This window comes from Triturus cristatus, chromosome 4_1 (genome assembly GCF_964204655.1).
Source record: "Triturus cristatus chromosome 4_1, aTriCri1.1, whole genome shotgun sequence".
NCBI classification, from domain to species: domain Eukaryota; kingdom Metazoa; phylum Chordata; class Amphibia; order Caudata; family Salamandridae; genus Triturus; species Triturus cristatus.
This window is the reverse complement of record NC_140585.1, coordinates 617,296,308-617,314,186: the sequence shown is the minus strand read 5'-3', so window position 1 is coordinate 617,314,186 and position 17,879 is coordinate 617,296,308. Positions and strand designations below refer to the sequence as shown.

Below are 17,879 nucleotides of genomic sequence, written 5' to 3'. Positions count from 1 at the left end.
CCTAAATAGTCGGATAGAGTAACGTCCCTCCTCTTATGGCATCTAATGTATTAGGCCATCTGAGGAAGTATTCCATTAATGAAGCCAACGGAGGCTCAGTCGGTGGAATACTTACGGCCTGCCCGACTCTAAATAGGGTGGGCGTACCATCAGTATGGTGGACAGGGTACTCTGTTGTGTATAAGAGGGAATACACTGCCTCGCAAATTTTAAATCAGATCCTTCATATCTGAATGTTGCCTGCTCTTGGTCTGTTGTTCAAGGTGAAGTGTACTTTCCAGTGTTGAATGTAAACTCTGGAAGGTTTTACTTTTGACAGTTAGAACATGCATTCACAAATGCAAAAGGATTTGCTTTTCCCAGCCTTTTAATTCAAAACCCAGGTATCGGCAAGACGCATCTATGCTATGTTTTGAAAAGAGGGTTGGTTCACTCAGCTTTTCATCTTTCTGAGCTCAATAAAATGAGCATTTGGAGTTGGGTAACAACAAACTTCTTGAGCAAATTTGTGCTTTACAAACACACATGTAAAATTATTTTATGTTAGTGGTTTTGTCCTTATGACATGTCAGATTCATTTTTGGTTAGGACAGCAACAATAGTGCCACTTCAAGGTGCCACTAAGAGATGCCATTGCTGGTAAACCTAAAAAAGTCAATACCTGTTGCTCTTCGATAAGCTGTTAATGGCCTTGCTGTAAAGTGTTGCTGTGAATCATGATATTCTTATTTTTACTGTTTATTTGTGTTATGACATTTTGTTGGAATACCTACAAAAGAAGTCTGTGTTTGTGGTAATGTGTATCTTGGGTACTCTGCTCTGAAATAATAACTACCAAAGGAACAGTCAATTAGTTTCTAAATTATCAAAATTGAAATGGTGTACATGTAAAAATGCTATGTACATATAGAGTTCTTCATTTGTCATTTGTTATTGTAGAATGAAGGTGAATTATTATGGGCAGATGGGTCTTCGTATGACCTGGGACAATCAGAAATATCACCAGTTTCAATGATCCCCAGCAACGAAAGTGACTGCTTTGCCTTGCAACAAAACGCAACTGGACCAAACTATTTCTTCACAGGGTTTTTCTGCTACATACCTTTGCCTTACCTTTGTGAATATAAATGTAAGTGTTTTATTTTTCACATTAACAGTTTAAGAAGGAACTTTTGTCTGACTTGTTTCTTTATTTGCAGTGTATAAACTCACTTTAAAAAATCTGCCCCCACTTTGTATTTGTCTATGTTGCATACATACCCGACAGAGGAACATAACTTTCTACATTATAATTAGATTATTATGCGACAACTACTTCTTTACCTTGCTGCCATTCATTTTGTTGTTCTGGGTAAATGTTTTGTGGAGTCTATGGCATGCACAAATTTAATAGAATATTGCCAGACGCAAATTAAGTAAAGACTATTAGATAAACAACAGGTGGCTATGCTACCTGCTTGCACATCAAAATCAATTGTATTGGGTAGTAGGTGAGGTCCAAATATCACAAACAAGGAAAAAAGAAAGCCCATTTGGTGGTGCTCACATGGTGACACCACCCATCCACCTAGGGTGCGGATTATCGTACTGTATGATGGTACAGACAACTTGAAGGAAAAGCACCGAAGCACCTTTCTACTGTTTCCGTGGATTCTTTGAAAAGTCAATAGAACAAGTGAAGAGGTAAGTCAGATTCTTCTGTTTATTTGTTACAAACTTCTGTGCATGGCATGAACATTTTCACCATACAGGCAGCCAACAGGTGTTTCATCCACAGGACTTTTTTCAAGGCTTCAAAACCATAACACAGCAATTCAACAAATATTCTGGATAATCCATGAAAGCTAAACCATGCAACCGCACTAAGTGAGCATACCGATGTACCACCATATATACCGTGGAGGAAATGATGACCAGAAAGTGTACAAGGATACAAAGAAAAATTAAAAAGAGGCTAATAAGCAGAAAGGAAACAGGGTTGAAGTGTGGAGCCCCCAACGAATCCATACGTGAGACACAAAAACATCTCATTGTTAGAGACACCCATTCCATCCATAAACAAGAAACGCCAAGTGATAATTAAAAAACGCAGTGAGGTATACAAGTAATGTTAAAAGGGGTAATAGTTACTTAGAACAATGTCAAAAAAGTGGACCATGACCAAAGGCACATCTGCCACGCTTTGTATGTCCTTCAAATTGGAAGCCACATTGCACTAGTTGCCAAAAATCGTAGCAATCTTGAAAAAGTAACTACGGCCAACCCAGCCGATGTAGGCACTGTAAATGAAGAAGTTAAGTAACATTTAGATCAGTCTAATCTGCCAATTCGATTGTATATAACGCGCCTAAGCGCCAAGCCTGGTAGTCATAAAGCCCCCTGGGGTAATGAATAAACTGTGTGGGAATATCCACTAGTGCGACTAAAAACAGGAGAAGCCACATGTATACCCATTCCGACTTTATCCCCTAGTTCCATGACCAGAATCACTGTGTGGACGAGCCCAAAGTACAAAAAAGCAAACATTTCATTAGATAATGAGTATAATCAAGGGAAAAATGAAAAACGAAAAAATGCATGTATGGTATCACCCCTTGGTACGCGGCTTCACATCCAACCAATGCTAATACAACTGAGAACAGAAGAACTGAAGTAGTAAACAAGGGCCATTTCTAAAGGGATGAGGAAAACCACACCTGCTGCAAAATAACGCACTAATTGTAAGAAAGAGTATACATTTTTAAGCCAGAGAGATAGACAGAATGTTCATTTTGGAAAACCATAGCTTGTTTGGCTTACCCAGTGAAATCACAGTCACCATATCAGTAGTGCATATCCCTTGGGACCAATCACCCTTGCATAAGAGAATAGTGTCATATGCCAAAATCCATACATAAGTCTAGAGTTTCACACATTTCAATTGGGCAAAGTATGTAACAGGCCTACAGACACCTTTACAGAGATCTTAGTTATATATTATATTATACATTATATATATTATATTATACAGGCAGTAACGGAATTATTCACATGATTGTCAAGCAATCGAGATATATTGTTACATGGTCCAAGACATCAGTCCAAAACAACAACAAAGATATTTAAAAAATACTCCTTATCTATGTTCAGACCCAATTCCGCCTCCCTAAGTTTAACAATCCCTTTACTTTCTAGTTACCTGAGCGATGAGGTCCTGTCACCCACCTCCCCAGGGCATGCCACCAACCAGGTCTATACAATGAAAACCAATGATAACCATTTCATTACTTTTATGCACAGTATTGGAATGAGGGAAGCTGAGATTTATCCCAGTTTTCCCAGTTTCACATCATGCATTTCAGCCAGTAGATGAGTATTTCTTTCTCTGTCTTGTTTTACATCATGGCTTGATGCTGTGTCTGTAATTATTGGCACATGAGATCGTGGATAGCAGGCAGGAGCCATATAAAAGCTCGGACTGTATTGGGATTGAGTATCCAAGTGGACTTTGAGCAGAGCCCGAAGCAGGCCTCTGGCTTGAGTCTTAAGAGGCTGGCATACATCTAGCATAAAGGCCTTTTCGTATTGGGCGCTTTGTAAATGTGCAAAGTTAACACAGTCCTTTCTATCGGCATTTATTGTATCTGAGTTTTTTCTAATAACCCCAACCCATTTTATTGTCATTTCATGTCTTTTAGGGCCAACTCTCAAAGGCATTTACGACTATGAGAATTAGTACTAAAGGAGAGCTACTTTATGCAGTCTTGAATGCCCTATTGCATTGGGCCAATCATGTTTATAGTGCAGCACTCTGATCTAAATTGGGCCTCGAACATACTCCCACACTGCATTTTTGTCTAACACTAGAAGTGCAGGCAAATATGTTTATGTATGCTTTTTTAAAATATATATTGCTGAGCAAAGATCATTTTGCCTGCATTTGTAACAGCAGTGAACCCACAGTTGGCCAATGGTACCAATCAGGGCATTATTGGTGTATTTCTGATGATAAATCACCAAACTGCAGAGATTATATCAATGCTGCCATCCACTCTGAAATGCTGCAAAACTCTCCTTTAGCAAAAGCATAGAATTGATAGTGAGCAATGGAGGCCGTTCAAGTCATGGTTCTTTATGCTTAAAGCTGTCTTCAGTTAGGTATTAGATATCTCATACTTCTGTGCAAAGTAAACATGTAGATGCCCATCACCCACCTGAAATCAGTTTATCAAAGTCTTCTGGAAGTCTTAGTAATGGATTCAGTGTGATGGAAGGCAGTTTCTTAAAAATGTCATCCTTTCTTGTCTATGATCATTTGATGAACCTACTGTTTACTGAGAAAAGTGCATAGATTAGCCTGCCATTAATCACATTCTATGATATTTTGACTATCTCTTTTTACTATAATGCACTTTATTTTGTTATTGGCAGGGTTCTTTGTCCTTTTCTATAGCGAGAGACACTTTTGCTCAAGGAAATACTCCTGTGTTATTAGCAAATGTTATCACTGTAAACCATTGACCCCATCCACTAACAATACACTAGTGCCCAACCTACGCAGGAATGTCCGGAGTGACGACCCAAGCATGCCAGGCAGGGTTACCTGCAGAAATGTCAGAAAAAACCTTATCAATATGAAATGCATCCACTGGATTAATAGAGTAGAAGTCAAATCAGCATGAGCCCTCTGGCACAAAGGACATACCCACAGCAAATTCTCCCCAAATTAGCTTGAATTATCATTCAACTATCAGCTTTAAAAGTGTTCTGGAAATGTATCCTTTTATCTTCATCAGCACACGAGTTTCCAAAAATTTACATATTTTTCTACCAAATCCCACTTTCCTTTTGGGGCAAACAACAAACTCAATTTTCCAAAAGAAAAACACTTTCTGAAAAACATAGATTTTGCCTGCAAAATGTGAGTTTTTATTTTTAGGAATTGTACAGTCCCAAAATATATGATATTTTCAATAAGTACTCATATACAAATGCATCACATTGTCAGATTCCTCTTTTAATGCCCTGGTATTAGAGTTGTCGGTCATTGATGCTCAATAGAACACCAGAGATGTAAATAATTTGTCACTAATGCCCACCATTATACCAGGGTCATGTTGTACCAAGGCTTGGACAGCATAATGACCAGGATGCCCACCACATGTCAGTTATGGTCTTTATTAAGCAAGGAGAGACCACTGTTATGTCAGAGATGGCTTAATGTAGGCCATTAACCCCTTCAGTGCCACGCCCTTTCCCCCTCCTGTGCCGGGCGTTGCACTAGTGGGTGGGGTTCATGACGAGATAGTCTCGTCATGGGCACAGCGCAACCGTGCTCCATGACGAGACTATCTCGTCATGGGCACTGAAGAGGTTAAGGCTCCTAATACGACAATGAATTACTTACTTACTTACTCAAGAAACCCAAGGCGGACCCCAAGGACCTCAAGAACTTCTGACCCATCTCCCTGCTCCCGTTCCCAGCGAAGGTTATCGAGAAAGCCGTCAACAAACAACTGACCAGATTCCTCGAGGAGAACAGAATCCTGGACCCATCCCAGTCTGGGTTCCGAGCAACCACAGCACCGAAACTGCCCTCATCGCCGCCACCGACGACATCAGGACCCTGCTAGACAACGGAGAAACCGCAGCCCTCATCCTCCTGGACCTGTCAGCCGCCTTCGACACGGTCTGCCACCGCACACTACGAACACGCCTCCACAACGCCGGGATCAAAGAAAAGACCCTGGACTGGACCACCTCCTTCCTCTCCGGCAGAACTAAGTGTCCGCCTCCCCCCCTTCCGCTCCGAAGCCAACGAGATCATCTGCGGCATACCCCAGGGCTCATCCCTCAGCCCAATGCTGTTCAACATCTACATGGCACCGCTCGCCCACGTCGCCCGACTGCACGACCTCAACATCATCTCTTACGCCAATGACACCCAGCTGATCCTCTCCCTCACCAAAGACCACCAAAGCCAACCTCCACGAGGGAATGAAGGCCGTCGCCGACTGGATGAGAAACAGCCAACTGAAGCTGAACTCAGACAAGATGGAGGTCCTCATCCTTGGATCCACCCCCTCGGCCTGGGATGACTCCTGGTGGCCGACTGCACTAGGAACAGCTCCAATGCCCACTGACCACGCACGCAACCTAGGGGTCATTCCTCGACTCTACCCTCTCCATGACGAAGCAGGACAACGCCGTCTCTTCCTCCTGCTTCAACTCCCTCCACATGCTCTGCAGGATCTACAAGTGGATCCCCACCGAAACAAGAAGGACGGTCACCCAGGCCCTCGTCAGCAGCAGACTGGTCTACGGAAACGCCCTCTACGCAAGAGCCCTGGCCAAACTCCTGAAACGGCTCCAACGCATCCAGAACGCCTCTGCACGCCTGATCCTCAAAATCCCTCACCACAGCCACATCACACCCCACCTGAGAGACCTACACTGGCTCCCCGTCAACAAGAGGATAACCTTTAAGCTCCTCACCCACGTACAAAAGCACTCCACAACACCGGACCTGCGTACCTCAACAGCTGACTCAGCTTCTACACCCCCACCCGCCAGCTCCGTTCCGCCGACCACACCCTCGCCACTGTCCCCCGCATCCGAAGAGTGACCGCCGGCGGCAGATCATTCTCCCACCTCGCCGCCAAGACATGGAACACCCTCCCCATCCGCCTACGGCAGACCCAAGACCTACTGACCTACAGAAGACTCCTCAAGACCTGGCTCTTCGAACAGTAGCAGCGTTCCCTCACCCCTTTGCACCTTGAGACCCTCACGGGTAAGTAGTACGCTTTACAAATGCTCTGATTGATTGATTGATCGATGGTGGGTACCAGTATGCCACAACTAGCCCATGAAATCCCAAAATATATCAAGGATGGTCATTATAATGCCATTGCCCTCTATCAACTGACAGAGAAGAACCCCTAAGCTGGGAGACTGCCTATACGTTTGGTTGTTCTTGACACCAGTAATAGCTTTCAGAGAGTAAAACTGTTTAATAGGGAGATACAGATGCCAGACACGCCCAAACATGCATTTAAATGTGCACAAATGGATAAACACACAGATGCATGCCCAAGAGCTCCTAATTGTCTCAGCTCTGGATTCACATCCTGCTTTCTTCAGCTCATGGGCGGTTCATGCTCTTCACATATTCCCTCTGACTCCTGCAGTCCAGCAATTTGGAGGGTCCTCACTGACTACTGCTGGCTAGTGCTGGTACTTTTCTTCCCTGGCCCAGTGTTCACATACATACTGTGACTGATGCAGCAGGGCCAACAACACAGCCAATCGCCTTGTGACTGCTAGATTGAGAGTGGGGATAGATGGTCAAGCGGCAAATCCCATAGGCAGAAACATTGTTTGAGCGTTATCATGAGACCCTGGCATGGTTTGGTTATCTGCCCTTCTAAGAGTCTTGAGAGAAGAAATGCTACCTTCTATAATATGCACAGATCCTCTGAATAGGGTACTGGGCTAGGCTTCATTTCTCTCCTTGAGCTATAGGCCCAAGCTGTAGGAATGAGCCTTTATGCGGTAGAGGGCCTTTAATGTTAGTGGGCCTTTAATGTTAGTCTGTTCCTCTGTAGTGCCTCTTTGCCGCTTCATTGTAGAACCCAACAATCCAATATTCCAATGCATGTTACACTTGGTTTGACAATACCTTCAAAATGTGATGTTTTGTTTTGTGTAGTTTGTTAAAATTCAGTATGCTAGTTTGGGCTAACACTTTGATTTTTAGAGGACCTGGTTGGGTTAGTCCTTAAAATTACAATGCCACTTGTAAAATTGCCCTTGTATTTTAAGATATTGAAATTGCCTTGTAAAATGTAATGCATCAGCGCCTCCTACTGTAAATGCTAAGATGTGCGATCTGCGCTCGTGTGCTGTTCCCTGGCGTGAGCATGCCTTAAAGATGTAATGTGACTTCATAATTTGTCTAGCGCCTGGGGAAAACTATGTGCCTGACATTGTCCTGTTCAATTCATTCTTTTTGGATTTATTTTTATATAACTTGGCACACCGTTTTTAAGTGTGTTTTACCATTGATTCAAAATGTCGTTCTATTTCTTCCAGTTCCTTCTCCACCTGAAAATTTTACTTTCGAGGTCCAGGAAGTCACAGAGACGGAAGTTGTCTTTATTTGGAGTGATTTGCAGGCCTGGCTTGGATTGAGTTTTGAGGCCGCAATTATGTACAGTTCGGAACAGTCAAATGCATATTTTGAGATCCTGTCGCCAAATACTACAAGAAAGAAAATAGTAAACCTGTATCCCGGTCATCGCTACAGCTTTTTATTGTCTGCGAGAAACCCCGGGGGGACACAGATTAATCTAAGCCCCGTTGTCAGTCTGGAAACAAGTAAGTGAAACATACCCGTTCTTGCACTGATGTTGACGCCAGAAAAACGTTCAAGTTTGACAGTTGATAGCTATACACTTCGTTAGCCTATTATGTCGAACGTTAATATTTGCAGTTTATATAGTGTTCACTGCTCCATGCGTTGAGATATTGAGCAAGTCCTCCTGACGGCTAATGAACGGTATCAAAATAGTTTCACGTTTAGAAACCATAATATTATAAACAAGCATTGGCATAGCCAATAGGTCTCGGTTTTGGGACCTTATAAGTATTTAGTTATGCAGCACAATATCCTTGGTGCAACAACATCAACTGTTGCATGGCTAAACACTTATATGGTCCCAAAAGCAAGACCTATTGGCTATGCCAATGCTTGTTTAAGTTTCAGGGATGTATAGGGCTTAGTGGAAATGAAGAAATTAGAATGTATAGGCATTGGTGTTTCAAATGTAATATAAATTAATTAAAGGAAGTACATTTAATTTTTTTTAAATGAGAACAGTAATTTAATTATAGTTTAAAAAATAAATGTGATCTGATAAAATGATTTTAAATAATGAAAAATATGTATATATAAATATAGGGTGTACATATATAATTATGAATTTAGTTATATATACATTTAAAATTGGACCTTGTCGGTATTTCGCAGCTGTGTGGCCAGGGACACACATGGAATCCTTTCAGGAAATCCAAGACGCCTACACCCGTACCAACACAGAATTTTACAAAAACCTTCAGTTGCGGCATGGCCTCCAATCCCATGTCTCTCAGATTGACCCTCTCCCTGAGTTCAACCCGCTAGGAGCCAAGCTCCTCATGGGTGCATTGGGAAAGGGTGGGAACTCCAAAATTTACTGAACGTTGATCATTAAAGCATCAGGCACTTTGGACCACATCAGAACCTGGTGGGAGAACTGGCTGGGTCCCCTTGGAGACGACGACGACTGGCAAGACGCACTGTTGGCACCTAGGATTACTACTATCTCTTCCAAGCTGCACCTAAGTCAAACATACTTTCTATATGGTGCTTACCTTTCCCTGGCTAGACTACACCACCAAGACTCCTACATGAACCCACTTGCCCCCGTTGTGGTAATACTCCCGTCGATTTTTATCATATGGTATTGTTATGCCCGAAGATTCAAGAGGTCTGGTCAGCAGTGGTGGGAGTGTTGACCGAAGTACTGGGGTGGGAGTTCCCCTTTAATGCTCCTGTTGGGAGTCCTTGAGGCGCCGTGGGAACTAGGACTGATTGAGTTTTTTGGGCATGGCCCTTATGGTCGCCAAACGAGATATTGCCACTCGCTGGAAAAACCCAGCCCCTCCTACACTCTCGCAGTGGGGATGGCGGGTGGACTGGTGTGCACAGGAGGAGAAACCGTACTATGAAGCCCGGTGTTGTCCCCTAAAGCATGGCCGAATATAGGGGAAATGGTCAATTAACCTAGGGTCACGCTTCGGGATGTATGAGCTGTTGTTGTATTGTGCTATAATACCATGTTACTTGACAGCCCGTACTGTGCTGTATCGTCTTTCCAATATGCTAAATGTTTGTCTTGTTATAGTCTCTCTGGAAAAATTAAAGGAAAAATGCATTTTTATAGAGTTTACTACCCCTCACGAGGAGCTGTATGTGAATATTAAATAAATATGTGTTAAATGTAACACCTTTTTAACTTGAAAGCATCGGACTGCAGATGTAAAGGCATGCCCTGATGCAATGTGAAGGTATTGCCAGGGCTTTAAGTGGGCCGGGTCCTGCCAGTGCTCAGCATCAGCAGTTCTAAAAAGCAGGTGCTGAGACGGCTCCCTAAAGGGCTCTCAATTTTTGCCCTCACCCACAGAGTGAAAAATACATCTTAACTCTGCAGCAATACCACCCTTCACTGCCTTTGAGGTAACTTCAAAAAGACTTGTTATAGTACTTTCACAGTCTCATCTTTTCACAACAGAAGCATTTTCAATATTCTATAATGCAAAGCCATAGTTGTTGCTCTGTAGCTTATGCAACTAACAACCATTGGCAAAGCCAATATTGCTGGCTTGTTGTATGCGTAATTTTACTTGTATTATATATCTGGATGAAATGGCAGAAGCAGCATATTACTAGTCGGGGGGGCTCAGCACAGATTTTTAGCTTGCTTTTTAAGCCACGCCCTATTGACATTAATCACGCCCCTTGAGAGGACCCCCCCAACAGTATTTCCAACTCACTTAAATTTCTGGGTACTCCCATTGTAAGGACGTGACGTAAGGGCACTCCGATGTAAAAACGGTAGTGTAATGACTCCCGGTGCTAATGTCTGCACTATGTGACATTCGCAATTTGAATAGCCAAGGGTAGTTGTAGCTGTTATTTGTGTGAAACTTCGGGTATGGCACAGTGTCAGTGGTCACGAAGGCAGGAGCGAGAAAAGAAAGTCCCCCCTCAGCACCAAGGTGTGTGTCCCATTCTGTCCGCGCAGTCTGGTTTTGGGTCCTGGTGTTTGTTCCGTCTTGGTGTTCTATGTGTTATTGTTGTCTGAGCGACAGGTGACGTCATCACAGAGAGGGCTGAACATCCTTGCACCCGTACTCCTGATTGGCTGTATTAGGAGTTTACTTAAGGACATAATAAATAACTTGTATTCTAATCAAGGAGCAAGGGGAATTCTTTACACAAGCTGCCGTGACATTTTCTTTGTTTGTGGACTCCAGTCTTCATGTGTTCCGCCGCAGATAAGTGATTGGGTGAGTTGTAAAAATAAACTAAAAAAAATCTCGGGAGCTACAAGCATTTCTACAAGAAGAGAAAATAAAGGAACACCTCGTGTATCCCAGCAGTCAGCTTACAAAGTTAAGACAAGTGCGTTCCTCACGCTAAAAGGAGGCAGCAGGGGGAGGGGCGAGAGGAGGGGGCGAGTGAAAGCGTTTCACTTGCGAGAGCGAGCGGCACAAGGAGCGATAATTGCTACCATATGGCGCCGCGCGCTCCCGCAAGTGAATCTCCATACGTGCACGCGTTGCCATTGAAAGCAATGGAACGCGTGCACGTTTTTGACTGAAAAGCCAAAGCGATTGCAAAAGGTCTTTTTGCCTATGCAGCGCATGCGCACTGCGTAGGCGAGACCTAAACATTGTTTGGGAATATTTCCAAAGTGTAATTTAATTTCAAGTTATATTTTTTAGAAGTGCATAACTTTTTTCCATCTAGCCCTGCATTTATTTTTATGATTGGGGTGTCAAAGATTTTCTGAAAGAAAGCTAGACTCCAAAGCAGGGCAGGCTTTGTTTTCACAGGCAAGGGGGACAGAACCCCAGTGAAGAAGAATGGATTAGCCTTTTTAAGTCTGGTACCTAAGAGTCTTAGTGGTTGCACTAACCTTATTTATTCAAAAAAGTCATGGATACAATTACATACTAGAGGGGCTTTGGTTCTTAGCCCTTCTTTATACATTGGTCTCTTTAGCTGTCATTCACATTCTGCCTCAGACATCCACCACATAGAGCACCAGGCAATGGGTCAGGCCACTTCAGCCATTGGGAATGAATGAGGGCACGTTTCCTGTTTACATATGAAGATCCCCCTGAAAAGAAGTGCACTTCTGTGCCAGGGCTGGTGAAACAAAACGTTACTTTGCCAATGTTTTTTTCTTCCCATTCTGTATCCTTTTTAGGTCTGGGCTCTAAACGTGCGCATGTGCTGCCTCGAACCGAGACATGCTGTATCTTCATCGTTGTAAGGTCAAGTCTCTAGATAGCATGCATGCGCTCTTTCGAACCGAGGCATGCTGTATCTACATCGTGGGCTCACAGCCTGCCCAAAGGCTTCCCATTTGTGGGCAAAGTATCAATCTTGTTAAATTTTGAAACTGATTGATCCAAAAAAATGCAGCTGCAAGAACTAGTTTGTTACACAGTATTCGGGTACTTAAGCAGGCATTATAGGAAAATCACCATATCACTGGGTTGGAAAAAGAAGTGACGGTGTCTGCCATTTAAAGCTATAATGTAGTGCACCAGCTGGTAAATCAAATATCGGAAATCAGAAAGGAAAACCTTTGTAGTTGTGTTCTGTTCTACATTGCTCAGCCTATGCAAGCTAACTGTTAGAACCTGGCCTTGTTCCAGGGGTTTGCCTCCTGCAGTGTGGATACATTGTGGTGCTGCTCACCATCGGGAGGGTCTCAACGCCCATAGTGTGATTGGCCAACCGGGATGGACGTCATTTGGGAGTAGTCAAGGGGTCGCAGCTGTGACCTCTAGCTTGCTCCCTGCTACTCCTGGCACTGCCTTTGCGACCTCTGGCCTCATATGGGGCAACAATGTGTCAAACAGCCATATGCAAACCAGTCTTGACCCTGCTCCTTATGGGAACAGTCGAGCCCGAACTGCCAGACCAGGTACTGTGCTTGCAGGAAGAGTATTCCCAAATGTGGGTCCCGTGCTCGCTATGCCACTGGATTCAAGCTAGCCTGGCTGATGAGTGGTGACACCCTGAAACCTGTTCCAGGATGCTTGTTTCTGGTCCAGGAAGGATCTGGCCTGCCAGTTTGAATTGAACTGTTCCCATGTGGAGCAGGGTCAAGACTGATTGGCATATGGCTGGGTCCAAAATGGGGTGGCATGGTGAGCAAAAGAATGATGGATGTAACCTAGATCTGTGACGGGGTGAATGACAATGTTCAGCAGTCTGTCCTTCATCTTTTTGTGTTGCTATCCTCATCTGCTCAGCAGGAAGATACTCTTGCAGGTGAAAGTACATTTACACATAACATGACATGATATGACATAACATAACATACATACCTTTACACGTTCAAAACTGCCTCAATTTGCAATCATAGGCCACCTTTTTAGCTAATTCACTAATGGGGTCCACTTTTATTTTGATGCCCGGGCCTATTTTCTGTGCTTGTCCGACATAGACCATGTTTAGCCTATATTCTTTGTCAGTGTTGGATCTTGCCAGCCAGTTTCTCACAAAAGGTCCATATACTCTAATGATCTAACATTGAAATTGATTCATAAAATATATTAAATGTGTCAAAGAGGATGCTGCATAAACAGTATGTGACACTCCCCTTGTGTAGCATATTGATAATATGTTTTAGAGCAGGGGTCTCCAACGAGTAGCTCGGGAGCTACTGGTAGCTCGCCAGTACCCTCAAAGTAGCTCTCAGAGGTGAAGTCAATCCCAGTATCCCATTCAGAGAGTCTATGCAGAGACTCTAAGCACATTAAAAAAGGCAGCACTTCTCATCTGAAGATCTTTAGCCAACCAGCCTACGGCAGGAACTCGTATTAACAATCAAACACACACTGTGTCGGCCTTTTGAGTCTGCCACATGGTCACCTTTATCCAGTCTCGGACTAAGGGGCATATGTATCAAGCGAATTTTTAATCGCAAACGCTGCGATTCGCAAAATACAGCGTTTGCGATTAAAAATTCGCAAAACGGGATGTATTAGGCAAAATCCCATCGCAAAATTAAGGAATTGCTAATTTAGCGATTTCTTAATTTTGCGTAAGCATTTAAGAAATCGCAAATTGCGATTTCTTAAATGAAATGTAAAAAGCACCCAAGTTGTGCGAATTATCCTTAAGAAATCGCAAATTACCACCAACTTCCAGTTGGTGGTAATTTGCGATTTCCTTTCAAAATGCACTATTTTTAATTTTGCAAAGTGCCACGTGACGCTCATACATGCCCTTAGGGCATGTATGTGCGCCATATGCACACACATGCTCATTTCAGGGGTGCATCAGGGTGTCATCATGACACCCTTGCACCTTTGAAATTATTCTCAAATAGCGATTAGCAAATTGCGAATTCGCTATTTGAGAATTACTTCCCATTCATTCCTATGGGTCTCCTGGCCCATAGAAATGAATGGGCAGGTATTCCTTAATTGCGATTTCGCAATTTGCTAATCGCAATTAAGGAATTTTAAGAAATCGCAAAAAGTTTGCAATTTTTTAAATACATCCCGTTTTGCAATTCTCAAATAGCGATTCTTTAAAAATCGCTATTTGAGAATCGCAAATGGTGATGTTGATACATATGCCCCAAGGTGATTAGCCATGTGGTAGTCCCCTGCTTTATCAATTTCACCATGTGTGTGAACAGTGGGCCATAAATGAAGAGTGGCAGTGGTAGCCTAAGCAGTAATAAGTGCTGACCCACTAAACTTAAGTGTGGGACTGCAGGAGTCAGTTTCAGTTGGGTGCATGAGCAGCCAAAGGCTGAGGAAAGCTATGATCCTGAGCAGAGAAAATGAAGAGCCTCATCTGCATTCATCTATGTGTGCGTCCATTATAAACACTGTTGTTTCCTGTAAGCTACACTTGGTGTCAAGGACTACCAAATGGGTATGCTAGCCCCCATCATATAGGTTTTGTCTGTGGCACAATTGTGTCAGTTCATGGCATAATAGTGCCAATGACATAATTATGGCCATCCTTTACTATTTTGAGTATTCGTGGTCTAGTTATGGTATACTGGCAGCCATCAGTGACATATTATGAGCATGACTGCACTATATTTATTTGTCCCTGATATAATTGTGGCTGCCTTGCATAATAATGACCATGACTAATAATATGGTGGCCATCCTGGTCCTTATGGTGTCCAGACTTGGCACAATTTATACTGGTGGGCAGTATTGGCATTATACAGTCGCCCTCTGTGCTACGGTGCCATGGATTATGACTAATACCTAAGCATTTGAAGCAGTCTGTCCATGTGAGGCATTTGTACAGGTGAGTGCCCAATTAAAATGACTAGCTGATGTTTGGGGACTATGTAGTTCCTAAAAATGAAAACGTGTATTTTAAAGGCATTCTTTTCAAACACAGGTTTTCTTCAGGAAAATTTAGTTTGTTTGCCCAAAATGGAAAGTGGTGATAGAAAAATCTGTGCATTTTCAGAAATTGATATGCTGATGAAGACAAGAGGTTGCAATTCCAAAACACATTTAAAGTTGATACTTGAAAGATAAGCCAAGCTGAATTGAGGAGACTTATTGCTGTGGTCATGTGCTTTGTGCAACAAGGCATGTGAAGATTTGAATGTTACTTTATCAGTCAGGTGTGGGCATTTAGCATTTAATATTGCATATCTTCTGGTACTAGCACCTGGAATACTTGGGTGGCGCTATGATAATCCTGCTTAGGGTGGTCATAGTTTAATATTTACATGTAATGCCAATATTTTACAGTGATAACATTTGCTAGTAGCTCAACAGGACTTTCCATGAGCCGAAGTAGCTCTCAATACAGAAAAGGTTGGAGACCCCTGTTTTAGAGTGTCTAGTGATACAGTATATGTTCAAAGAATCCACAGTTTAATAGGAAGGAGAAAGTGGCTAAATGCTTAATTTATTCCTTTAAAAGGAAAAGGAAATACACTACATTGATGTAGTACTGTTCTTAAGGGCCAGATTATTCAATTTCCTAAGCAGTTTAACATTACAGAGGCTCCCAAACTTCTATGTACTACGGTTGCAGGCATTCACTCTCTAGATACTGAAGAAAGGCTTAAAAGTGACCCTTTCACCATTAACCCCATCCTCCCTCTCACCATCTTGATCCTTCTATGCACTCCTTTCTGCATATGACTTTCACAGAACAGAGAATATGGCTCTTCAGTTTCTACACTAGATTTCTGAAACTTTGTGTGCAGTTTGGAACCATTCTTGAGCTCTTGGCATCGTGCCTGTCTGTAATCCTAGTCGTTTTCTTTTTCTGGTCAAGTAACGAGAATTCTCTTAATAAATTGTGCAGAAATATTTATCAATGCTTCTCTTACTGTTCATCGCTTCTAGAGTTAGACATTGTTGGGGACAGCCTGGTGTTTATGAACAGTTCTGAATGTATGTTCTTGATATATTCTTTCTCTACAGGGCCGTTTCATCCGCAAAATGTGCGGTCTAAAAAAGTATCCTCAACAGAGATAGTTCTCCAGTGGGGTCCCCCGAATGATACACTCAGTGCATCTTTCCATGGTTACATTATTTCAATTTTGGATGTAGAAGAAAACAAACTGAATGTTTATTCAGAAAAGAAAAAAAAAACTTCAACTACAATTTACAACATTAAGCCTTACCATCAGTATCGGATCCGTCTGCAAAGCATAGCAGAAGGAGGCACTTTAAGTTGTAGTGAACCATCTTTGCTCCTCATTACAGGTATGCTGGGGCATCATGGCATGATTTCACATATTAAAATTACTTTTGTCTGTTATAAATTTGAAGCGCTAGTGGTATGAGATTTATGTGAAGATGCGTCAATTTATCACTGTGAAGTATCAAAATATTGTAGAATTGTACCCGGTGTCACAGAGAACGTTGACTTTGTGTATTAAAAACTAATCTGATGAGAGAAAAGTGTGATAATGGTGTTTATTGGGAAAAGGCGAGTGGTACTGGAGGAAAACTGGTTTGTAGCTGCAAAATATTTGTTTATGATTATAAACTTATCAAATACCGCTCAATAACATTTCTATAGAATTGAAGTATCCTCATGGTATACTTTAAGATTTATCTGATCATCAGTTCCTAAAGTCTGACTATAACTTTCACAGTCAGGAAGAGTTAGGCGGGGTTTAAGATAAGAGGAATGGAATTGTTCTGCATTAATAAACATGTGCATACTTACACTATAATTGATTTGCTTTAGGTGTCAATCCACCAGAGAAAGTTTGGGCTATGCCTGAAGACGTTGGAGAGGACTATGTGGTGCTTCAATGGCAGCCTACTCAAGGAGAAGATCAGTTTACAATTCAATTAAGACCTCACTCTGATCCCAGCAACAAATTATACTATTTGTCAAATAGTACAAATGTGATGAGAATTCACTCTTTGCTGCCAGGCGAAACATATGAAATAGGAGTGTCAAGTGTAAAAAATGGAAATATGAGTGAAATGAAGACCATCCGAAAAACCTTAAGTAAGATCACTTTTTGTTAAACATGAATGCATCCTTGTAATAGTCATAATTGTGTATCTTTCTGAATATACCATTGTCCACAGAGCGTTTGAAGGCTAACCCAATCTAGAAACACGTTTCAAAAGCCTCTTTGGCTCAGATGTTTCCCATTAAATTTGGTTTGTAGTATCAGCAGATAACATATATCTCAATTTTGCATCAATGCTGTTTTTCAACCCCTGGCAAACAAGAGCTAATGAATGAAGTTGCATGTATTTGCATTTCTCAAATTGTGACATGGACTCGAAATCTTTTTTTCTCAAAGCATCAAGTAAAACGTAGGGGTGGGCGTAACTTGCGTTATTCCATGTAGCGTAATCTCTTGGAATTACCTAAGAATTCTGTGAAATTATTCATGAATTACGCAAGAAGAGTAATTCTGCATTTAGCTCTATGTCTTAGCTCAAAAATGCCCCCTGGCATCCAAAATAAACGAGAAGATGCATTTTGTGCTAAGAAATAGGGCTAAATGCAACAGAACACAAATGTGCTCCTGCGTTAGGGTTTGTTTCCCCCAAATTACTCTTAATCACATGAGCAGGAGTAATCA

The 17,879-nt window shown here is 42.2% G+C and overlaps 1 protein-coding gene across 1 annotated transcript in view; it reads left to right on the top strand.

Annotated features, from left to right (window-relative positions):
• PTPRQ (protein tyrosine phosphatase receptor type Q) overlaps positions 1 to 17,879 on the top strand; it is a 1,724,016-nt gene that overhangs the window by 168,879 nt on the left and 1,537,258 nt on the right. The window contains exons 7-10 of the mRNA XM_085652983.1: positions 940 to 1,129; positions 8,074 to 8,358; positions 16,246 to 16,530; positions 17,021 to 17,290. Of these exons, the coding sequence (XP_085509109.1) occupies positions 940 to 1,129; positions 8,074 to 8,358; positions 16,246 to 16,530; positions 17,021 to 17,290 (1,030 nt within the window). The remainder of the gene's footprint in view (positions 1 to 939; positions 1,130 to 8,073; positions 8,359 to 16,245; positions 16,531 to 17,020; positions 17,291 to 17,879) is intronic.